At 37.6% G+C, this 26,498-nt stretch overlaps 2 protein-coding genes across 2 annotated transcripts in view; one reads left to right on the forward strand and one right to left on the reverse strand.

Moving 5' to 3' along the window:
• Positions 1–795: 795 nt before the first annotated feature.
• On the reverse strand, positions 796–13,242 carry LOC124541517. Its single transcript, XM_047119433.1, has 14 exons — positions 13,014–13,242; positions 12,430–12,599; positions 11,522–11,681; positions 10,588–10,682; positions 9,785–9,920; positions 8,524–8,702; positions 7,556–7,744; positions 6,732–6,875; positions 5,653–5,842; positions 4,673–4,689; positions 3,999–4,169; positions 3,109–3,225; positions 1,633–1,740; positions 796–861 (listed from the first exon to the last, which is right to left on the reverse strand). The coding sequence occupies exons 1-14, from the start codon at positions 13,132–13,134 to the stop codon at positions 796–798; spliced, it is 1,863 nt and encodes a 620-aa protein (XP_046975389.1). The 5' UTR covers positions 13,135–13,242.
• Positions 13,243–13,822: 580 nt separating this feature from the next.
• Positions 13,823–26,498, forward strand: part of LOC124541577 (insulin-degrading enzyme) — a 32,639-nt gene continuing 19,963 nt past the window's right edge. The window contains exons 1-9 of the mRNA XM_047119493.1: positions 13,823–14,164; positions 16,069–16,251; positions 17,944–18,032; positions 19,362–19,447; positions 21,028–21,149; positions 22,105–22,274; positions 23,044–23,166; positions 25,281–25,483; positions 26,139–26,224. Of these exons, the coding sequence (XP_046975449.1) occupies positions 16,103–16,251; positions 17,944–18,032; positions 19,362–19,447; positions 21,028–21,149; positions 22,105–22,274; positions 23,044–23,166; positions 25,281–25,483; positions 26,139–26,224 (1,028 nt within the window). The 5' untranslated portion in view covers positions 13,823–14,164; positions 16,069–16,102. The remainder of the gene's footprint in view (positions 14,165–16,068; positions 16,252–17,943; positions 18,033–19,361; positions 19,448–21,027; positions 21,150–22,104; positions 22,275–23,043; positions 23,167–25,280; positions 25,484–26,138; positions 26,225–26,498) is intronic.

The raw sequence follows: 26,498 nt of genomic DNA on the forward strand, positions 1-26,498 counted from the left end.
CTTTATTTCAACAATATTTAAATCGTTCAATCGTTTCAAATTTTATAAACAAATCGTTTATAAAAAATACATTGGTGAAAAAGGCGTATTATTCGATACAAGACTTTGTAGATGATAAAAAAGCGTTTATAAACAAATCGTTTATAAAAAATACATTGGTGAAAAAGGCGTATTATTCGATACAAGACTTTGTAGATGATAAAAAAGCGTGGAATTAATACCTGTTGACTTCCAGGCATGATATATTAATTTAATACTTGTATTAACTTAAAAATTAACTACCATGATTGTATTTTTTTAAATGTTGAAAAAGAGTAACTACTGAGTTTCTTGCCGGTTCTTCCCGGTAGAATCCACTTTCCGAACCGGTGGTAGCTTCACTTAATTGTTAAATGACGATTCAAAAGTGCTTGTAAAAGCCCACTTGAATAAAGTATACTTTGATTATGATTTTTGATTTTACATCTATACATATAATAAAATTGGAGTGTCTGTTTGTAATATTAAAATAGTCCTTTTTACTCAAAGCATATGTATACACTGTACATATACCAGAATAATATTTTTACCAATACTAATAACACATTTACCGAAATTATATTTTTTTACAACTTTTTCTGTCTGTCTGTTTGTTCCGGCTAATCTCTTGAACGGCTGGACCGATTGTGACGGGACTTTCACTGGCAGATAACTGATGTAATAAGGAGTAACTAAGGCTACAATAGTATATTTTTTTGTTAAATTCAAACGCGTACAAGGTCGCGGGCACAGCTAGTTATACATAAGGTTTAACATTCAACATTTTAATTGCGTGAATGCAATAGACGGCCTTATCGCTAACAGCGATCTCTCACAGGCAACCTTTGGGCCGGACTTGTTGTAAAACAAATTTTGGAAGGGGTACTAGCTGTGCGCTGTACGCATTAAAATTTAACAATATATATATTGTTAAATTACTCCTTATTATATCAGTTATCTGCCAGTGAAAGTCCCGTCAAAATCGGTCCGGCCGTTCCAGAGATATACTGCACACAAAATATAATAATAAACATAATACACATACAACTATAGTACGACACAACTTAGATGTAGCATCGGCAAAATTCGTTAAACCGATCACATCCGAATTGAGTACGCTATCCCAAATTATCAATATTTATTTCTCACGCGAATATGATCTTTACACAAACGTAATAACTTGTAATATCATATGACGTAATATATTCGTCAATTCGACGCGTCGCTTTACACGCACTCGCTGTCTCGGGTCGAACTGACGCGGGAATCTATAGCGACGAATAGCGTCGAGTGGCGCGATAGGGAGCTGTTTCTATTGGCTGTGAATCGGCAGTGATCGGTTTCATGGCATTTTCCGATGCTACATCTAAGTTGTGTCGTACTATACATACATATATATAATATAATAAATATATATATATATATATATATTAATATTATAAATGTGAATATAACCCTGTCTGACTGTCGCTCTTTCACGACCAAACCGCTGAACCGAATTTGATGAAATTTGGTGTGAAGCAAACTTGAACTCCGAGTAAGGGCATAGACTACTTTTTTGCCTGACACGTGACAGCCTATAACGTATTATTAGTTCGACTTCAAACGACTTACCTCAATCACCGTGGTGTCGTCAGATCCGGTTCTCTGCATAACTTCCTCCAAGACAATCAGAGCTCTGCTCAAAGTGGCCGCATCCACCTCGTTACTTGTAAATATTATCTGAAAGTGTTCAATCAAAATCAAAATATACTTCATTCAAGTAAGCTTTTACAAGCACTTTTGAAACAACAACAACAACAGCCTGTAAATTCCCACTGCATGACTAAAGGCCTCCTCTCCCTTTGAGGAGAAGGTTTTGGAACATATTCCACCACGCTGTTCCAATGCGGGTTGGTGGAATACACATGTGGCAGAGTTTCTATGAAATTTGTCACATGCAGGTTTCCTCACGATGTTTTCCTTCACCGCTGAGCACGAGATGAATTATAAAGACAAATTAGGCGCATGAATCAGCGGTGCTTGCCTGGGTTTGAAACCGAAATCATCGGTTAAGATGCACGCGTTCTAACCACTGGGCCATCTCGACTCAAAGTTTTGAAACGTCATGTAACAATTAAGTGAAGCTACCACCGGTTCGGAAAGTAGATTCTACCGAGAAGAACCGGCAAGACACTCACCAGTTACTCTTATTCAACATTAAAAAAATGCAGTCATATCAGTTAAATACAATTATGTATGTATGTAATGTATCCTGCCTGGAAGTCAAAAGGTATTAATTCGACGCTTTTTTATCATCTAATTCTTTTGATAAGATTTTAAGAGACATTTTACCGTTCTGGGTTTTATCCGGGTTCCGTAGCTAAAGTTTATTACGGGACCCTATTACTAAGACCGATGATTACATCTTCAGGCAAGCACCACTATATATATGTGCTTAATTTGTGTTTATAATTCATCTCGTGCTCGGTGAAGGAAAACATCGTGAGAAAACCTGTATATGTCTAATTTCATAACAATTCTGACGCATGTGAATTCCATCAACCCGTATTGGAACAGCGTGGTGGAATATGTTCCGAACCTTCTCCTAAAATTGAGAAGAAGCCTTATCCCTGCATTGGGAAATGACCTGTGCTGACCACGATCTAGGACCTATGCCTCTAGGCACACCCTTGCGACTATGGGCGGAGACTTTTCGATGCCGAGCGTTATCAACGCCATGCTCGGTAGCGAGATGTGCTGGTCAGAGATGCGCTCCTTTTGCGAAAGTGTCACCCCCCCCCCACTTTCCATCACGTGGGAGAAGCACGTAAAAAAAGAACGACCTATATAATATATAAATATGAGACAACATCACATACATTACTCTGATCCCAATGTAAGTAGCTGAAGCACTTGTGTTATAGAAATCAGAAGTAACGTTACCACAAACACCCAGACCCAAGACGTCATAGAAAACTAATGATAATCTACATCGACTCGGCCGGACGAACCCGGGACCTCGGAGTGGCGTACCCATGAAAACCGGTGTACACACTCGACCATGGAGGTCGTATAAGCTATATAAACCTATGCCTTTACAACACGTACCTCGAGGGCGGTGACCATTTCTGTATCGCAATACGGGCTGATATCTACCACGTCAATGAGCGCCAACGAACACTGCAACTTTTCGTCATCCTCTAGACACTGTTCAATTGAAATGTTCTGAAATAAAAAAAACATTGAGTAAATTAAGCGCAGGACTTTGTGCTACAACTGGGTAGCTATTATATAATCATCAAGAGCTGTGATGGCCCAGTGGTTAGAACGCGTGCATCTTAACCGATGATTACAGATTCAAACTCAGACAAGCACCACTAAATATGTGTGTTTATAATTAATCTCATGCTTCGGTGAAGGAAAATATTATGAGGAAACCGGTATGTATTTAATTTCATAGAAACTGCCACGTGGGCATTACACCAACCCGCATTGGAACAGCGTGTGAAGTTGAAAATATACAGGCTGTTACTATTGTCGAGCATTTTATGAACGTTTTAATAAAAGTAAAAGTAAAGTAAAGTAACAGCCTGTAAAATTCCCACTGCTGAGATAAGGCCTCCTCTTCCATTAAGGAGAGGGTTCGGAACGTATTCCATATATCATGTATGCACTTGTCATATATCATATCAACATCTAAAAATTACATAATTTTATTAAATTAAATTAAATATTAAATATGAGACAACATCACATACATTACTCTGATCCCAATGTAAGTAGCTAACGCACTTGTGTTGTGGAAATCAGAAGTAACGACGGTACCAAAAACACCCAGACCCAAGAAAACATCTACATCGACTCGGCCGGGAATCGAACCCGGGATCTCAGCGTGGCGTGCCCATGAAAACCGGTGTACACACCACTCGACCATGGAGGTCGTCAATGCCTTCTTGAAAAGTCGCAATAAATATGAAAATCTGTATGTAAGCACGGACCTCGTAACCGATCCCAGCACACACAGCGCACACAATGGCCGCGCACACGGCACGCACACATGTGCGCGCCGCCGCGCACAGCGCACGCGCCAGGCGAGCGTGCGCACGCGCGTGCGCACGCAGCGCCAGCACGAGCACACGCAGCTGTGACGTCACCCGCGCCGGTATCTCCTGGAACATACACACATACATTAAATCATCAATGTTTTGCATTTAAATGTTGAAAAAGAGTAACTACTGAGTTTCTTGCCGGTTCTTCACGGTAGAATCTACTTTCCGAACCGGTGGTAGCTTCGCTTAATTGTTAAATGACGATTCAAAAGTGCTTGTAAAAGCCCACTTGAATAAAGTATACTTTGATTCATACTTTGATTACAACAAAACAGTTATTATGTGTGTGAGAAAACACACAGCATTGTAGCAAGGCGCTTGGTGGTGGTTGATGAAGACTATGATTTGACAAGGTCATTGGCGCGCAAATTTGAATCAAGATGGCGCGCTCTGCTGTGAGTGAAAGAGAAAGGTAGCAAAGACGAAAGAGAGATAAGATGAACTTCTATTTAATAAGTGTTTATGGTAAGATTTATGGATGCTTCTTCTTCAAACAATGCTGTGTGTTTTAGATACACAAATAAAAACATTAGTTACGGTAGTTTTTGGAACGAGATTAGAACCTCGTTCCAAAAACTTGCTGAAAAAAACTTGATGAAATAAGAAGCTGGCAGGTATCGTCACGTTACGCTCCAGATGATCTTACCTCTCTTTCGCACTTTCTCTATCTCTTTCTATATTATTATTGAGTCACATGAGAATTTTACAAATGTTGTTGATTTATTTCATTGTTTATACATAATAGTAACACTTTTATAAATATTTAATTTAGAATATCAAATCCTTTTTTCCAATGAGCCGGGACGGCCCAGTGGTTAGAACGCGTACATCGTAACCGATGATTGCGGGTTCAAGCATTACTAAATATTATTGTGCCTAATTTGTGTTACAATTCATCTCGTGCTCAGTAATGGAAAACTTCGTGAGAAAACCTGCATGTGAATGTCATAGAAATAAGACACATGCGGGTTGATGATGCGCATTTACAAAGCGTTCAAAATGCCTCTGTTGCCAAATTTAAGAAAATTATTAAGGAACGCTTGTGTGCAAAAGGTTACTATACAATTAATGAGTTTATGATCGATAGCACACCTTGGGAATGAAACGAACCTGGCTATTTCATCTTATATTAAATTGTTTAAATCATTTATGAGACAAATAAAAATAAAAAAACCCGCTGAGTTCCTTTCGCCGGTTCTTCTCAGGTCAGAGTATTTTCTTTTCCGAACCGGTGGTAGTGTTTCAATTGACCATCAATAAGAAAGTGTAATGCTTCTATATTTAATAAAGTTATTTGAGTTTGAGTTTGAGTTTGCATTGGTGCGAATGGTGAAACTCGCTCCCAACCTTCTCAAATGCCTTAGCCCAGCAGTGGGATACTTATAGTTGAGTGAGTGAGAGTTCTTCTTGCGCGCCCTAGGGCGAGCCGGATGCTGGTCTCTAGGTTACCCTCCCTATTCAGGCTGTACCTCCCCGGTAGCCTAGGCTACCACGTCATCTAGTTTTTAACCAATGGGTCAGGATCTTTTATAGATAGATGTACTCACTTCATCACCTAAGCCTTCCATCACTCCCAGGAAGTATTCCATCACATCATCGACAATACACGGCGCGTGTTCCATCACTATTTCATCCGTTTTGTCGTTAGTGTCGAACAAGTCGCGCCACAGCTGCATATATTGCTCCTGAGAGCCTTCACGGGAAGTCTCTGATAGCAGAAAGACAACTGTCGCCTGAAAATAGTTATAAAGTTACATCCTTTCTATTTTAAAGACAAATTAATTTAATACTAATACTTGTTGGTTCCCAGGCAGGATACATATTTAATTGTATTTAACTAACATGACTATTTTTAAATGTTGAAAATGAGTTACTACTGAGTTTCTTGCCGGTTCTTCTTAGTGTAATCTACTATCGAAACCAGTGGTAGCTTCAACTAATTGTTAAATGACACAAGGGCCTAAACATAGGTGTTTTTTTATGGTGGTTGGTGGACGAACATATGGGCCACCTGATGGTAAGTAGTCACCATCACCCATAGACAATGACATTGTAAGAAATATTAACTATTCCTTACATCGTCACTGCGCCACCAACCTTGAGAACTAAGATGCTATGTCCCTTGTGCCTGTAGTTACACTGGCTCACTCACCCTTCAAACCGGAACACAACAATACTGAGTACTGTTGTTTGGCGGTAGAATAACTGATGAGTGGGTGGTACCCATTCAGACGGGCTTGCACAAAGCTCTACCACCAAGGTCTCAATTCTTATTTCTCAGAGTACATATGTATATTGGCAGTAGTAACCATTTACCATCAGGCTAAGTTGCCAGTCCACCTTCCTATGACATAAAAAAATAAACCCTAAAGTTTACCATCACCATCATCATACTCATACTCCTTTCCTTCCCACATGTGCATTCCACCAAACCGCATTGGAACAGCGTGGTGGAATATGTTCCAAACCTTCTCCTTAATGGAAGAGGAGGCCTTTACGAGGGAAATTTACAGGCTGTTACTCGCTGGCAGATAACTGATATAATAAGGAGTAACTTAGGCTGCAATAGTATACAAGGTAACGGGCACGGCTTGTTAATAATATTAATAGATTTATACTCACATTCCTAACCTCCTTATTGGCTTGTAAAAGTGAATGTATTACGACTTCTTTGCGTTTCAATTGAATGAATTTATCGTAGAATGCAATCGCTGTTTGCAGGAGTCGGTCACTGTACAAAACGTTTGATTGAACACACCATGTTATCTGAAACAATACATAGTCAAAATCAAAATCAACAACAACAACAACAGCCTGTAAATTCCCACTGCTGGGCTAAAGGCCTCCTCTCCCTTTGAGGAGAAGGTTTGGAACATATTCCACCACGCTGTTCCAATGCGAGTGGAATACACAGGTGACAGATCTATGAAATTATAGAAGGTTTCCTCACGATGTTTTCCTTCACCGCTGAGCACGAGATGAATTATGAAGACAAATTAAGCACATGAAACAGCGGTGCTTGCCTGGGTTTGTCGCAATCATCGGTTAAGATGCACGCGTTCTAAACACTGGGCCATCTCGACTCGACTCAAAATCAAAATAAACTTTATTCAAGTAGGCTTTTACAAGCACTTTTGAATCGTCATTTAACAATTAAGTGAAGCTACCACCGGTTCGGAAAGTAGATTCTACCGAGAAGAACCGGCAAGATCCCTTACATCGTCAATGCGCCACCAACCTTGGGAACTAAGATGTTATATCTCTTGTGCCTGTAGTTACACTGGCTCACTCACCCTTCAGACCGGAACACAACAATACTGAGTACTGTTGTTTGACAGTATATCTGATGAATCGGTGGTACCTACTCAGACGGGCTTGAACAAAGCCCTACCACCAAGAAGCATTTTTACATATATATATATTTTATGTTTTATAAGAATACTCACAGCTTCACAGGTCTCATAGTTTATATTCCCGTGTCTTATATCGAACTCCAGCGCTTGTATGTCTATGTATTCGTTTAAATCTCCGAAACCCTTGCTTTCATGTACGTCCGTCAACACAAACAGCGCTGTGAATTTTTCGTAATAGTTATTCGATTTCGTAAGCGGTTCGATTTCTGTTGTAATAATTTTCTGAAACAAAAATTATATAATGTATAATACAATAAAAAAGATAGTGCTATCTCATTCGCATACTGACCGTCGCACTTGAGATTACAGAAAAAGTTAGAGATTCTATATTTGAATATGCACTTCTGGTTCGTTAGTTAGTATTGTTATTTAAAATTATTTATTGCAAATGGCAAAGATTTTCATGATATAAAAAACAAAATACTCAGATAATAAATATTTTTTGTCGACCATACTTATAGACATGAGTTTGACTCTCGGCGAATCTATAATTTCATACGGACTCAGCAGCTATGGTTTAACAGGGTGAACACATATTAATCAAATTTATCAACTGCAGCTAAGATTGTTAAAACAATTGTACCAAAAAAAATTAAAGAATTATATAAAACTAATTATCACAACTTATTTATTGCAAGGTAATGCCAGTTAATATTAAAATTGAGTTCATGCTACTAACAGATCAATATTTTAATTTTAATGTAAATCAAACAATAAATACTAATAATTATAACATGCAATTAAGAAATGTCTCTACCCTCAATTTTGTATTTCTGTTACACTTATTATTTTTACTCATACTCATTGTTAATTTGTTATCATTTTAATATGTTGTTATCGTCGTTTGAATCCGCGGTGCTCAGGAAAACCGACTGTGGTTTTTGTTGTACCGTTTTGTGTATTATTAATGTATTGTTCTTTTGGTTTAATAAATAAATAAAAAAAAAAAGTTAAATGGGACGCAATATCATGAGGTCCTCGGATGTCGATTGGAGTGTAACCTTGATTAGAGCGTCGTCCGCCACGAGCGCAACGGCGGCGTAGAGCGCCCGCAGCGCCGCCCGCGCGCGCGCCCGCCCCGCGCCGCCCAGCCGCGCGCGCACGGCGCCGCGCACGCGCACGCACGCGCACGCACGCTCGCGGAACAGCCGCGCGTGGCGCTGCAGCAGCGACAGCACCGCTGACGGTACCGTCGTCATCATCTCATATTTCCAATTATGTCTCACATTAGAATTAGAATTTGATATTAATTTACATGATGTTGGGTTATGTAATTTGATTTTGTCTAATCCTTCATCCAAATTGGCCATTAGTGTGTACTCTATGATAATCAAATTAATTAAGATAAGAAGTTAGTGATTTGTAAATTAGAAAGATGGGGCTGACATAGTCGCTCAGCGAATAAAGCCTCTTTTCAAATAAAGATTAAAAAAAAAAAAAAAAAATTATGTCTCCTGAGTAACATTTCCGCATCTCAGCCCATTCGATACCCTCGATCTGGGTCTAAGTCAGCTCGTAAATTAAACTTACAACAACAACAACAACAGCCTGTAAATTCCCACTGCTGGGTAAAAGCCTCCTCTCCCTTTGAGGAGAAGGTTTCGAACATATTCCACCACGCTGTTCCAATGCGGGTAGGTGAAGTCTTAACCGATGATTGCGGGTTCAAACCCAGGCAAGTACCGCTGATTCATGTGCTTAATTTGTGTTTATATTTCATCTCGAGTTCGGCGGTGAAGGAAAACATCGTGAGGTCAGGGCCGTACTTAGGGGAGGGCAACAGGGGCAACTGCCCTGGGGCCTCCACATTAGTGGGGGCCACATTTTTCAGCAAGTTAACAAATACCGAGATATAGCCAAATTATAATAATGTTATTATTTAATATTTTAAAAGTTACCGATACAAGTAAATAAATCATAGCTTACTGATTGAAATAAAAAAGTAATTAATTCATGATAATATAATTATTAGGTTGTTCACGCTTCTTTTTGTCTAGGGCCCCCACTGCTTTGTGGTCCGGGGGCCTCCAGACCTTTAATCCGGCTCTGCTTGAGGTAACCTGCATGTATCTAATTTCATTGAAATTCTGCCACATGTGCATTCCGCCAACCCGCATTGGAACAGCGTGGTGGACTATGTTCCGAACCCTCTCCTTAATGGATGAGGAGGCCTTATCCCAGCAGTGGGGAATGTACAGGCTGTTACTTTACTATTATTTATTTCGCTTTTTACCTTATGGTCGAAATAGATTATATACTAACTTGTCTCACATCTCGGCAGATCTAGGAAGCTGACGAGCTTGTCGTAGAACACATTGAGCTCCATGGTTGGAAGCTCCATTTCGAAGTACTTGAAGAGTCCCATTACGCCTTCCAGCACAGCCCTTATTACGGTCACCTGGAACACATCACGACTATGGGAAATATTCATCATCCTATCCCAATTCTATTCGGGATCGGCGAAGCATGTCTTCTCCTTCCATACTTCTCTGTCTGACGTCATCTCACAAGTAACATTCTTTCTAACCATATCAGCACACAATCCATCCATAGTTTCCTTGGTCGTCCTCTACCTAAGTATGGGAAATAATCAACTATAATAAATTCTAAGCAAAACACCATTGACGACACCCCGAATTTGACGGGTAGGTTCTCTCGCGATGCTTTTTTTTAAATTTTCGGTGTAAATACGCATTTGCCTATATTTTCACACCACCTAGATGTCCGAAAATCCATAACAGCGGGAAAGTATGCTTGCTAGTCGCCTAGCCTAGGAAATCGCCTAGGAAAAGCCTAGCCAGCGGGAAAGTATGCTTGCATTGCCTTTGCAAGTCTGGGTAGGTACCACCCACTCTTCAGATATTCTACCGCCAAACAACAGTACTCAGTATTGTTGTGTTCCGGTTTGAAGGGTGAGCCAGTTTAACTGCAGGCACAAGGCACATAACATCTCAGTTCCCAAGGTTGGTGGCACATTGATGATGTAAGGAATGGTTATTATGTCTTACAGCGCCAATTTTTATGGTCAGTGACCATTTGCGTAACTATATCACAAAATAACTTACAGTGTGTTTATTCGAATCCAGTAAATTGAGGAAAACTCTCCATATATTTGTCATATGTGCTTCGACCATATCCGGGTGATGTTCGCATATTGCACCTGGAAGCAATATTATGTGTTAGGTGGCAGTGTCAACTGAGCTACCGCCACTCAACAACAAGTACAACAATTATAGGCTGTAAACTTCCCACAGCTGGGCTAAGCCCCACTCCCTTTAAGGAAAACATTTGGGGTATATTCCTCCACGCTACTCCACGTGCTGGATTCACATCTGGCAGAATTTCGTTGAAATCAGACACATGCAAGTCTCCTCATAATATTTTCCTTCACCGAACACGAGATGAATTATAAGCACAAATAAAGCATTTAAAATTTCAGCAGTGCCTCGTTTTGAATCTGCAATCATCGGTTAAGATGAACGCGTTCTAACCACTGGGCCATCTCTGTCCTCACTCATCATATTATATTCTACCCTCAAACAGTAAGCTTCGTAACTTCTCTCGCGTTTTTGGGGTAGGTTGACATAAAAATAAGCTTGTGTATAGCACAACACAAATTAGATTACAACCAACAGAAACAGCTCCCTATCGCGCCACTCGACGATATTCGTCGCTATAGATTCGACCCGAGACAGCGAGTGCGTGTAAAGCGACGCGTCGAATTGACGAATATATTAGGTCATGTGATATTACAAGTTATTACGTTTGTGTAAAGATCATATTCACATGAGAAATAAATATTGATAATTTGGGATGGCGTACTCAATTCGGATGTTATCGGTTTTACGAATTTTGACGATGCTACATCTAAGTTGTGTCGTACTATACTTCTTTGAAGCTCAAGATTGCTTCACGCGAAGTTTTATCAAATTCGATTCCTGGTTAGAGAGAAAGGAACCAAAACCTCTGCTATACCTGATTTACAAACAAATAACTTACCAATTAACAAGGCAAGTGGTGCTTTGCATGTGGTGGCCATTTCGAGGGCGATCAAGTGTTGGTTCAAATCCCTGGCCCCCAATGGTGACCGGGCGACCACGCTTGTGAGACACGACAGAGCCTGTTGTCTTGTTTGAGCGTCATACGGTAAGAGGCAGAGCTAAAATTGAAAGTGCATTATGCAATAACAAAATCTTAGGCTTATTGGTCACAGCTATGCAGTTACGGACTGTCTGTCGGTCTGAAGTTACTGACTACACACACCTTGTTCAAGCTCGGAATTTATCAGTAAAAAATGAAAAATTTAGACAAATAATGTGTAGTCAAAATCAAAATATAATTTATTCAAGTAGGCTTTTACAAGCACTTTTAAATCATCATTAAACAACATTTTTTTTTTTATATTAAGTGAAGCTACCAATGGTTGGGAAAGTAGGTTCTACCAAGAAGAACTGGTAAGAAACTCAGTAGTCGTAAGCAGAGTTTGTTAAACAAAATTAAAAGTTATTGGGTTCTACACTCCCACGCCTCAAAAAATCAGCTCGAATACGGTAAATCGTGAGCCATGTTTCGTATATGCCTTCCCATCGGATTGTGGGAGGTAATAGAGAATACACCTGTGGTTGTGTACAAACTTGTGTGCAATAGCACCTTGTGTAGTTAGTCTCACTAATTTTTTTTTCAGTTATTATATCAATTATAATTTTAAGCAAAGGTTGTTGGTCCAAACTCAAACAAGCCAGACAATAAATTTAATAAACATAATAAATAATCGCAATCACCTGCGAATGACATAACCGTAGGTAATCTGCCTTGGAGGAGAATTACCCCAACAATTACAGGCTTTTATTTTTTTATGTAACTTATATAAATAAATTAATTAAGTAATACAATATTGTATGACTCACGGTGACAATGTCTTCGTAATATATAACAGCGCTGTCATACTTAGTGACAATATCACCGATTAATTTAAACGAGTTTATTGTAAATTTACTCCAATCATTATTAAGACGCTGTTCAGATACTTTATTCAAGAGATTTATGGGTTTCCGGAAAAGTGTTGAAAGAAACCATTCTGAAAAACAAATACCTTATTTAATTCCTATGTTTTTTATTCTATAGTGAAAACCTTAATTCTATGTTAATATTTCTTACATCTACAATGTCTGTGGGAAGTGGTAATCACTTACTATTAGGCTTACTACCATTTTCCATCTGTCTATCACAACAAAAAAAAACAATAGGAAAAATGTAATTCAACAGATACAACCTGAATTATTTTTGAAACAGAACTCAAAATTATAATAACTTTTACATTGTTTTATAAATAGATTAACGATTTAGTTCATTTGTCTTGAAACTACAAAATTATAGTCTAAATAAAATGATTGTTACAAAATGTTACAAAAAGTTTTTTTTTTAATTCTTGTATCGAAAAGTTATTGACAAAGATTCTACTCTCAAAGTTTTATCAAACAAATAAAAAAACCTGTCTCAAATGAAGCTAAATCTTCGAGAAGAACAATCTCAGCACTCTTCAAAACTTTTGTAATGTTTTTGGGATCGCTAGTTTCCTGATAACTTTTTATAACAGTCTCCCATTCATCCATTATGTACTTAAAAACTTATTTACAAACGACTTTATTATGAAAAAAATATTTAACTTTGATTTAAAATTAAAAAGAATTTCTTTTAGTTCTATTATAAACTATTTTTATTGACATTGAACACTGACAACAGAAATTGACGTTTTAAAATACTTTTATTTTCGCGGGTAATAAATGACAGATTCTTGTAGACGTGTGATCAAAATAATTTATGATCCATTACTTTATAATCTTATACTATTACTTCTATATAATATTATATATGTTAAATATAACAAATAAAAGTCTTAGCATTTACAAATTATTCAATATTAGTTAGGCTACAAACGATGAAAGTTTTAGGTGTTAATAAAGAATTTATAAAAAATTGATGAAATGCTTAATTTTATGTGTTGCATTGTAAATTTTAATGTTTATCAAAAGTTTTTTTTATTGCTTCTTTTACACTGTGCTGTGTATAAACTTTTGACCACTTTTTACAAAAAAAAGAACATATAAGAAGATACATTATGATTATGTATAAAAAATTTGATTCCATTAAAAAATTAGCAAAGTATTTAACGATATATACGAAAATAAAAACGACGCAACAGTTTCAATCTTACTATTCACATGTATACATAAGGAAAATTGCTTACATATACAATTTATTACGATTTAATGACAAAACAACTTTGCATTGTGTCATGCAAGTTACGACATGTAACGTCAGTGTCAGTGTCAAGTTGCACAATAATAGTTCTTCGTCATTGCACAGCGAAATTAATTTAAAAAAAAATTACTCACCATATTACTAAGTTTTAATTTAAATTATTCAAGCTGGCATCGCGAAGACTTTTACTGATTGGCTACCACAGCTTTTCGCCAACAATATCGTATCGAGCTAGCTTTAATAGGTTAGGAATATATAATATTTTTGTTTGAGTTATTGATTTAATATAAAATAAAATTATTAATACGATCAATGCATACTTTACGTGTTCGTAAATAACTAGTGTTTTATTGATTTTTAATAATAATTTTTCATTTAAAGGTAAGTTTTTCATCCAATATGATAACAAGAGATTAATTCTATAATCTAATAATATATAAATACTTTATTGTACTATTCTATTCCAATTTAATTGCATTTACATTGAGTAATCGTGGTAAGTTAAAGGAAAGCTATTGTTAAAAGATATAGTGTGATTGCAGTTCAATAGTAGTTGCTTTTGTATGTAATTTAGAAAACGCTTGTTAAAGCCAAAACACATAAAGATACTAATATTCATCGTCATTAACAGCCTGTTAATTTCCCATTGCTGGGCTAAGGGCCCGCTCCCCTTGAAGAGGAGAAGGATTGGAGCATATTTCACCACTGCTCCAATGTGGGTTGGTGGATACCAAAATTTTGTTGAAATTGGTCACATGCGTTTAACTCATGATGTTTTCTTTCACGAATTCAAAGTCAATCCATAAATTGTAATTCACAGAGTGCTTCACGGACATAATTTAATCACAATAAAACCCGTTGGTTTTGAACCATTTCTGTATATTATCAATAAATCTATATATCTAGTTGTCCTTTGTATGTTGTCCGTTCACGAACCATGTTGTTGGTTTGTGGACTTTCCTTCCAAAAACACAAGTGATCTGTAATATCTGCTATTTCATTGTGTGTCAAATTTGTGTGGTATTACATTTGTATGCAAAATGCAACCGTTCCTATGAAAGTACGAGGTATATTACTTGGGTTCCAAGGTTGGTGGCACATTGGTGATGTAAGGAATGGTTAATATTTACTATGGTACTAATACTACCAGCATTGGTGACTACTTTTAAATCCACTTATCTATCTAATGTATGTATTGTTCAAACATGTTTGACGACCTCCATGGTCGAGTAGTGTGTACACTGGTTTTCATGGGTACGCCACTCCGAAGTGCCGGATGTGATTACCGGCCAAGTCGATGTATAAAATTTAATAATTTCTATGTTGTCTCGGGTCTGGGTGTTTATGGTATTGTTACTTCTGATTTCCCACAACACAAGTGCTTTAGCTGCTTACATTGGGATCAGAGTAATGAATGTGATGTTGTCCAATATTTATTTATTTATTTTTCATGTGGAATAGAATAATGTGTGCCTTATTTTGTTTTATTAAATAAAGCTTATCTTATTCAGTTTCATACATATGTCAGTATTGCGCGAAATAGATTATAGTTTCATGGTATTTGTAATTTTACGGTGACCATCAACCAATAAGCGCGCGACATACCGTTCTACGCCATTTCACAATACGACCGCTTCCCATCGACAGATTACAATATAGCAAAAAATAATGCGTTATATTGCAATCATATTTCACGGTTTACAATATTTCGATAGTTTACAATCTGACGAGACAGATTTTAATCTAACGAATTTCATAATCTTACGGTGACACATACACAGCGGAAAAACCTCATGATCCATTATTTTCTGATGTTAGATTACTTCTAGGTAATATTATATTTGTTAGTTGTACTTAATTTTATAATACAGGCTTAATATTTATTGAGAAATTACTCAAGGCATATTTTTAGTAAAATATTCCATTTTTTTATGCTATATCTTGGTCCACCTGATGGTAAGCGGTCACTATCACCCATAGACAATGACGCTGTAAGAAATATTAACTATTCCTTACATCATCAATGCGCCACCAACCTTGGGAACTAAGATGTTACTGGCTCACTCACCCTTCAAACCGGAACACAACAATACTGAGTACTGTTGTTTGACGGTAGAATAACTGACGAGTGGGTGGTACCTACCCAGACGGGCTTGCACTAAGCCCTACCACCAAGTGGTATATTTATATGTACTATAATATTCCATGGTATATTTATAACCTTATATTATGTAGAATAAAAGAATGTCTGCTTTGTTTTATTAATTAAAGCTTATTCATTTCAGTTACATATATACGCAGCGTCGTCAACATTCTGGTATGACGGTGCCGCAGTGTGCACCACGCTCCCCTAATCGGGGGCAAAGTCCTACCGAGGCTCGGTCTGGCATAGGCAGCGATAGTCCAACTGGAGTTATCAAGAAGTATGATGATATCATCAAGAGTCCAGAGGATAAGCGCGAATACAGGTATATATTTGACTTAACACATCATTACAACAACAACAACAACCTCTAAATTACCACTGCTGGGCTAAAGGCCTCCTCCCACTTTGAGGAGAAGGTTTGGAACATATTCTACCACGCTGTTCCAATGCGGGTTGGTGGAATACACATGTGGCAGAATTTCTATGAATTTTGTCACATGCAGGTTTCCTCACGATGTTTTCCTTCACCGACGAGCTCGAGATGAATTATAAAGACAAATTAAGCACATGAATCAGCGGTGCTTGCCTTTGAATCCGCAACCATCGGTTAAGATGCACGCGTTTTAACCACTGGGCCATCTCGACATCATTACACGGTATAAAACAAAGTCGCTTACCCATGTCTGTCCCTATGTATGTTTAGATCTTTGAAATTACGCAACGGATTTTGATGCGGTTTTTTTTATATATAGACAGATCCTTATTCCCCTTAAACTAACCTAGTTAGACCATGATCAGACCTGCTGTTCCATATGGATCAGAGTGTTGGGCTACAAAAGGAATGACTGAAAGACAATTGCATGTTGCGGAGATGAGAATGCTGAGAGGAATGTGTGGTGTTACGCGTTACATTAACAGCCTGTAAATTTGCCACTGCTTAGCTAAGGCCTCTTCTGCCTTTAAGGAGGTTTTGGAGCATATTCCACCACGCTGCGGATTAATAGATACACATGTAGCCGAATTTCATTGAAATTAGACACATATAGGTTTCCGCGCGATGTTTTCCATCACCGTCGAGCTCGTGATGAATTATAAACACAAATTAAGCAATGCTTGCCTGGGCTTTGAACCCGCAATCATTGATTAAGATGCACGCGTTCTAACCACTGGGTTATCTTAGTTCATTTGGTCGCTGGACCGTAGTCACAGCAAAATAAATTTTTAAATTTTCAATTTGTAATTAATTTTCGATCATTGCATGTTGCGGAGATGAGAATGCTAAGAGGAATGTGTGGTGTTACGCGAATGGATAGAGAAAGGAATGAGTACATAAGGAAGTTTGAAAGTGACATCGGTAGCCGAGAAGTTATGTGGGAGGGACTGTCATGGTATGGGCGTGTTGTGTAAAGGAATGAGGAACATATTGTGAGGAAGGTCTTGAGGCATGTGGATGGATATAGAGGTAGAGGACGACCAAGGAAACGATGGATGGATTGTGTGATGATATGGTTAGAAAGAATGTTACTTGTGAGATGACGTCTGACAGAGAAGTATGGAAGGAGAAGACATGCTGCGCCGACCCCGAATAGAATTGGGATAATCCTCCTGGGATAATGAGACCTATTCGAGAGGAGGGCAGTATAGTTCAGAAACTCTGATAATTTCAGATGTTTCTAATGTGATGTAAAATCTTTTGTATATTTATTTCACCCTTGAGAAGCCGGTGTGGGTCGCTAGTTAAATATAATATTGATTTTAAATTCCGCAGACATTTTTAACTTTGCCTTTTAGTAAATTCGAATCGTTTGTAAAAAATACATTGGTAGAAAAAGCATATTATTCGATACAAGATTTTATAGATGATGGAAAAGGCGTTGAATTGATACCTGTTGACTTCCAAGCAGGATATATTAATTTATTTAGTATTTTTTTTTAATTTTCAAAAAGAGTTACTACTAAACTACCGAAAAGCCTACTTGAATAAAGTTTCTATTGATTTTTATTTTTGTTACAGGGGTCTTAAACTGGCGAATCGTTTGAAAGTATTGTTAGTGAGTGATCCAACTACGGATAAGTCAGCGGCAGCTCTGGATGTCAATGTAGGTAAGACTGTACGCTTTTTTTTTCTTTTTTTTCGTGATAATTGATACATGTTGATACAGCCAGACACTCATGCCGCTTAGGAACGTACATGTAATAAAAAATGAACAGTAACAAACAACAACAGCCTACAAATTTCCCACTGCTGGACTAAAGCCTCCTTTTCCTTCTAGGAGAAGTTTTGGAACATATTCCACAACGCTGTTCCAATGCGAAATAGAAAAAGTTCATTAGTTTCATCGAAATTCTGCCACATTTGCATTCCACCAACCGGCATTGGAACAGCATTGTGGAATATGTTTCAAAAACCTCTCCTTAATGGAAGAGGAGGCTTTATCTCAGCAGTGGGAAATTTACAGGCTGTTATATTACTTTTTACTTTTAGGAATACGTGGACATCTTTAGAGGATATCTTTGTCTAAAGATCAGCTATTCAACTAGCTATCACTTTAATACAAATTAGAATCATGTATAGTATGGCACAATTTAGATGTAGCATCGGAAAATGCAATGGAATAAAAATAAAACCTATTACTGACGATTTACACAACCAATAGAAATAGCTCCCTATCGCGCCATTCGACGCTATTCGTCGCTGTAGATTCTCGCGTCAGAGAAAGCAAGTGCATGTAAATCGACGCGTCGAATTGACGAATATATTAGGTCATATGATATTACAAGTTACTACGTTTGTGCAAAGATCATATTCGCGTGAGAAATAAATATTGATAATTTGGGATAGCGTACTCAATTCGGATGTGATCGGTTGTACGAATTTAGCCGATGCGACATCTAAATTGTGTCGTACTATATTTAGTTTGTTGCTGATTTTGTGTAGAGGATAATGAAAGTCACTAACTGGTTCACGATTTATCAACGAGACGCTACAATTATACGGACTGTGACGCACTTGATAGACACTCCGTCTTACATATGCAATGTTTCGACTTTTATACATGATATATGCCAAAGAATATGAGAAATATATCAGTCATAGAATATGTAACTTTACTAACTGTTTACTTTAATACCTAATGCATATACGGCACAAGTTTTTTTAGCAAATAGACATGCGTCAAGTTATTGTTAAAAAAGTAATTCAAGACCTCCGTGGTCGAGTGTGTACGCCGGTTTTCAAGGGTACGCCACTCCGAGGTCCCGGGTTCGTGCGGCCGAGTGGATGTAGATTATCATTAGTTTTCCATGTTGTCTTGGATCTGTTTGTGGTATCGTTACTTCTGTTTCTCCACAACACAAGTGCGTTAGCTACTTACATTGGGATCAGAGTAGTGTATATGATGTTGTCAAAGTTGAGCCCCTGTTGTTTTGCAGGCTATCTCAGCGACCCTGATGAGTTACCGGGCTTGGCCCATTTCTGCGAGCATATGCTGTTCCTAGGAACGGAGAAATATCCAGAAGTAAGTCAATTTTTACCTCAAGCTCTGCGATTACAGACCTAATGTCTTTAGGGGTTAAAAGGTTTTCACCTGGTTACTACATGTTATAAAACAACATCCCCCAGTCGTATCTGTCTGTCTGTATGTTTGCGACAAAATCCAAAACTACTGATCGGATTTTCATGAGATTGTCACTAATAGATAGAGGGTTTCATGAGGAAGGTTTGGGTGTATTATTTATTAAGGGTTTTCGGTAAATAAGTTGAAATTGAAAGCTACTTGGTGGTAGGGCTTTGTGCAAGCCCGTCGGCATAGGTACCACCCACTCAACAGTTATTTTACCGCCAAATAACACCACTCAGTATTGTCGTGTTCCGGTCTGAAAGGTGAGTGAGTCAGTGTAACTACAGGCACAAGGGACATAACATCTTAGTTCCCAAGGTTGGTGGCGCATTGACGATGTAAGGAATAGTTAATATTTCTTACAGCGTCATTGTCTATGGGTGATGGTGACACTTACCATCAGGTGGCCCATATGCTCGTCCGCCAACCTATATTTAATAAAAAAAAATAGAACGAAAATGTCGGAAAAAAGCAACAACACAATAAAAAACTGATATCCATCCGTGCGAAGATGATTAAAAAGCGTGGAATTAATACCCGTTGACTTCCAAGCGGGATATATTAATTTAAATAATTATATTAACTAACATGACTGTATCTTTTAAATGTTGAAAAAGAGTAACTACTTAGTTTCTTGCCGGTTCTTCCGGTTCCGGTGGTAGCTTCACTTAATTGTCAAATGACGATTCAAAAGTGCTTGTAAAAGCCTTCTATTTTTTTTATGGTATAGGTTGGCGGACGAGCATATTGGCCACCACTAGTAAGTGGTCACCATCACCCATAACCTTGGGAACTAAGATGTTATGTCCCTTGTGCCTGTAGTTACACTAGCCTTCAAACCGGAACACAACAATACTGAGTACTGTTATTTGGCGGTAGAATAACTGATGAGCGGTTGGTACCTACTCAGACGGGGTTGCACAAAGCCCTACCATCAAATATAATCTACTAGGGGTTGTCCATTAATCACGTGAGGCTTGAAAGGGGGGGAGGGGTTTGATAAAAATCACGAAAATAACACAAGGGTGAGGGGGGGTGTAGTAAGATATATCGTGTATTTATTTTTTCGTCTAATGCGCGATTTTTAAACAAATATTAAGCGGCACGTTTTTCCTATGATTACACTCTTCGTTTATTATTATTGTTTAACAATGCAATGTTTAACAATGCCATAATATGGCAATAAAAAAAAACTTGCAACCTGGTGTAGACATTTTTATTATGGTCCTTAATTTCAGAATAAAATAAGATTAAACTTTATACCTGTATTTAAATTAAGATAATATTCAGAAAAATTTAAGATTCGTTGTAGGTACTAAAAATACATGTGATGTTGAGAAGGGGGAGGGGGGGTGGTCTTAAACCTCACTACGTATCACCAATGGGGGAGGGGGGTTAAAAAATGCTAAAAAAAGATCACATGATTAATGGACAACCCCCTAGGATCAAGTATACGTATGGAATCCATATGTTTCCAGGAGAACGAGTACAATAAGTTCCTATCAGCTCACGGCGGTTCCTCCAACGCGTCCACGTCATCAGACCACACGACTTACTTCTTCGATGTCCTGCCGCAGCACCTCGCCGGGGCTTTGGACATGTGAGCACTTTTATTCTATGTCCTTAAGATACCCACATATTCAAACAAAAGTCAATAAATCCTCCTTGGTGCGATATACCCGTTTCTGTAACAAAATTCCACAGATTTTTTTAACTTTGCCGTTTTTCAAATTCAAATCATTTGTAAGAAATACATTGTTAAATAAGGCATATTATATAATGCAAGATTATACAGACTATAAAAAAGCGTGGAATTAATACTTTTTGACTTCCAGGCAGGATATATAACATACATATACATATAATTGTAATTAACTAACATGTCTGTGTTTTTAAATGTTGAAAGAGTTTCTTGCCGGTTCTTAGTAGAATCAAGTTTCGGAACCGGTGGTAGCTTCACATAATATATTTGTTAAACGACGATTCAAAAGTGCTTGTAAACCTACTTGAATAAAGTCTATGAATGAGCCAGTGTACAGTGAGGCACTAAGACTATCTTAGTTCCCAAGATATACTGCGCATTGACGATGTGTATTTATAGAGAGGTGTTAATATTTAGTCTATGTGTTGGGTACTACTTACCATCAGGGGTACATACAGGTACACTTTGAAAAACAACAACAATAACAACAATCTTCACTTGTACTAATTAAATACGTATAGTACGACACAACTTAGATGTCGCATCGGCAAAATTCGTAAAACCGATCACATCCGAATTGAGTACGCTATCCCGAATTATCAATATTTATTTCTCACGCGAATATGATCTTTACACAAACTTGTAATATCGTATGATCTGATATATTCGTCAATTCGACGCGTCGCTTTACACGCACTCGCTGTCTCGGGTCGAACTGACGCGGGAATCTATAGCGACGAATAGCGTCGAGTGGCGCGATAGGGAGCTGTTTCTGTTGGTTGTGTGAATCGGCAGTGATCGGTTTTATTAAATATCCCTAATCTCAGAAATTGTTATATTTTCCTGTCACCAGATTTGCCCAGTTCTTCATATCGCCGCTGTTCACGGAGTCAGCGACGAGTAGAGAGCTGAGTGCCGTCAACTCTGAGCACGAGAAGAACGTTTCATCGGATACTTGGAGGCTGGACCAGCTAAACAAGAGCACAGCTGATCCCAAACATCCCTTCCACAAGTTTGGCACAGGTTAGTCTGAAATTACAGGAGGGAAAGTTACTAAGTGATTGATAGATCTTCTGAAGGTTTTCTTGTTGGGTAACTCACAAGAAAAATCATCGTTAAACATCATTACTGGGTTACTGTTAGATTAGCTGGTTGAGGTAGTGCACAGGCTTAAAATATGTCACCGTTTTTGATAGTATAGGATATGTCTTCAGATCAGATTATATATTGCAATGGATTGAATATATAGTAGTAAAGCCTGTAAATTTCCCACTGCTGGACTACGACCTCCTCTTCCATTAAGGAGATGGTTTGGAACATATTCCACCACGCTGTTCCAATGCGATTTGGTGGAATGCACATGTGCCAGAATTTCTATGAAATTAGGTTTCTAAACAATTAGTTGCACGCGTTACACACACGAAATAAATTAACGTACGATGTGATATACACAGGCGTTTACATTGTACATTAAAAATACAAAACTCTACACTCTTAATAAATATCTAAAATAACAACAAAAATATAGAAGATCAAAATAAAAATACTCCAAATTAAAATTTAAAAAAATATCTTATTCTAAAGTGCTACTGTGTCCGCTATATCGACCGACCAACCGATCGAACAATGATATCGCCTCATTTCAAGGTCAAATGATGTTTATTTCACATTTGTCTCGTGATTGGAGGATACTCTGTCAAAACGGAGCGGATCTATTTTGACAAGTCAGCGTTTGAATGTTTACATATCGAAAACGAATCTGATTTTTTTTTTAATTTTTTTTTTTTTTTAGGAAACAGAGAAACTCTGGAAGCGATACCCAAAGAGAAGGGTATCGATGTACGCAAGGAACTTTTAAAGTTTCACGACAAATGGTACTCGGCCAATATTATGACCCTGATAGTTATGGGGAAAGGTTGGTACTTTTTTATATATTTTTTTTATATATTATCCGGTTAGGCGTGACTCCACTCCAACAACAACAACAACAGCCTGTAAATTCCCACTGCTGGGCTAAAGGCCTCCTCTCCCTTTGAGGAGGAGGTTTCTGGAACATATTCCACCACGCTGTTTTAATGCGGGTTGGTGGAATACACATGTGGCAGAATTTCTATGAAATTTGTCACATGCAGGTTTCCTCACGATGTTTTCCTTCACCGCTGAGCACGAGATGAATTATAAAGACAAATTAAGCACATGAATCAGCGGTGCTTGCCTGGGTTTGAACCCGCAATCATCGGTTAAGATGCACGCGTTCTAACCACTGGGCCATCTCGACTCTGTGCTACATATAGTAGAAAAGCAATGTTTACAAGAAAGTGTTTTGTGTCACGTGACAAACGTTTGAAAAAATACATTTTTATTTATTGATTTTTCAATAAATTAAGCATTATTTTCAACTTTCGTTGGTAAATAACCATCTTTAAACTCATAATATACACTGATTACAATAATTCACAATTAATTTTTCGCATTGTCAAATAGCCTATTAGTGAGAATAATTCCTCTTTAATGGCAAATGGTGCTATTCATTCGTGCTTTGATTTTATAAATAGATAAAAAGAGTTACTACATAGATAGATATATATATATATTAACATCATCATACTCCTGTCCCTATCACAATTTACTTGGTGTCTGTATGTCTTCCTCCATTCTTCCTTATCTGACGTCATCTCACAAGTAACACTCTTTGCCATAAACTTCCACACAATCCATCCATCGTTTCCTTGGTAGTCCCCTTACTCTATATCCATCCACATTCACATGTCATGCCATCCACATAACATAGTCTTAAATTTATTTAATTTATACATATAGTAAAATTGGAGTGTCTGTTTGTAATATTAAAATAACCGCGTTTTACTATGTGCTTATGTATGTATACACGGTACATATTCCGGAATTACATTTTATATAATTTTTGTCTGTTTGCCTCTGCCGTCTAATCTCTGTAACGGCAGGGACTGGCAGATTATGATGGGACTTTCACTGGTAGACAGCTGATATCATGTAAAGCTAAAAGAAGTGACTTAGGCTACAAAAATAACCATTTTGTTAAAGACGCTTAAATATTATAATACTAGCTGTTATTCGTTATATACAAATTAACTTAAAATATGATGATTGATATATAAAGAGTTCTTTTTTGTTTCTAATAAATTAGCCTATGTCCTCTCTCAGGCTCTAGAATATTTGTGTACTAAATTTCATTTAAATCAAATCAAATAAAAATATATTTTATTCAAGTAGGCTTTTACAAGCACTTTTGAATCGTTATTTAACAATTAAGCGAAGCTACCACCGGTTCGGAAAGTGGATTCTACCGAGAAGAACCATCAAACTCTGTAGTTACTCATTTTCAACATTTGAAAAATACAGTCATGTTAGTCCGTATATCGGTCCAGTAGTTTTGCCGTGAGAAAGAAAGAGACAGACAGACAGAGTCAGAGCGAGAAAGACAGACATACAGAGTTCCTTTCGCATTTATAATATTATACTAGCGGCAAGATACGATGGCCGTTTTGACACATTAAAAAAGTGATGTGAAATGTAAATTTATTATCGATATAATATATTCAAATCTTTGTTTTTGCAAGTTATTTAATTCAAGTTTTTATTGCAAGTAGTATCTGATTAAAAGGGTTTAATAAAAAAAATATAAAATAAGTTTAAGTAATATATTCGAACGAAATCAATTTAAATAAAAAATTGGAATTAGAATGAATAACTTTATAAACACATTACATGCAAGAAATAAATTGATACAATAAAGAAACCAAAAACACTAGTGGCTATATTTAATCGGAGTCGTTAAAAAAAAGTTATCTTCGCGGTACCCTAATATTTGTAGTTTAGAAATCACATTCGATATATTTTATGACTAACTGAACGTCACTATTGACAATAAAGAACAACAATTTGCTCCTTTGATGTAATTATTTATTAAATACGAAACTTCAAGAGCGGGCAAACGTCAAAACGGACATCATAGCGTGCCGCTACTATAGTATGGATATATCTTTTCAGAATCTTTGGACGAATTGGAAGATATGGTGGTCAAATTATTCTCGGCGGTCGAGGACAAATCCGTCACAGCCCCCACCTGGCCGGAGCACCCCTTCCCCCCGCACCTGAGGCGGAAACGCGCCTACTGCTACCCCGTCAAAGATCTCCGGTCGTTATCCATCGACTTCCCTATACCGGATACTAGGAAGCATTACAAAAGTGGGGTGTGTACTGTTATATTGTCTCATTATGAACCGCCATGGTTCAGTGGATCAAATTAATACAACAACAGCCTGTAAATTTCCCACTGCTGGACTAAGCCCTCCTCTCCCTTTGAGGAGAAGGTTTTGGAAAATATTCCACCACGCTGTCCCAATGCTGGTTGATGGAATACACATGCGGCAGAATTTCTATGTATTTAGTCACATGCAGGTTTCCTCACGATGTTTTCCTGCACGAAGCACGAGATGAATTATAAGCACGAATTAAGCACTTGAATATTCTGTGGTGCTTGCCTGGGTTTGAAGCTGCAATCATCGGTTAAGGTACAGGCGTTCTAAACATTGGGACATCTCGGCTCAGTGGATCAAAAGCTCACACATAAATAATGTTGATAATTATATTTCTATAGCATGGTCACTATAGAGCTGAGATGGCCCAGTGGATCTTAACCGATGATTACGGGATCAAACCCAGGCAAGCACAACTATATATATGTGTTTAATTTGTGTTTATAAACCATCTGTGCATTCCACCAACCCGAATTGGAACAGCGTGGTGGAATATGTTCCAAACCCTCTCCTTAATGGAAGAGGAGGCCTTATCCCAGCAGTGGGAAATTTACGGGCTGTTACTTTACTTTATTTTACTTTACTTTAGCCTGGTCACTACTTGTCTCATTTATTGGGGCACGAAGGCCCCGGGAGTCTGCTGTCTGCGCTGAAGAACAGGGGCTGGTGTAACAGGTAAGCATGCCTCCATGTTTGTTGCACAAAAAATGTCGCATTGGTACCGTAAAATGATGAAATGACTTTGTATTGTTATGTTGAAAAAGGCTAACTGGTGAGTTTCTTGCCGTAATTGTTAAATGACGATTCAAAAGTGCTTGTAAAAGCCTCCTTGAATATAGTAATAGTTTAATTTTGAATAAAACGATTTTTTGCCCAAAAGTCAGAAATTCGAAAAATCACATAAATCGATCAATAGATGTATTCTGTAAAATAATCAGTGTTTCTTTAC

The sequence above is a fragment of the Vanessa cardui genome, chromosome 28 (genome assembly GCF_905220365.1).
Source record: "Vanessa cardui chromosome 28, ilVanCard2.1, whole genome shotgun sequence".
NCBI classification, from domain to species: Eukaryota; Metazoa; Arthropoda; class Insecta; order Lepidoptera; family Nymphalidae; genus Vanessa; species Vanessa cardui.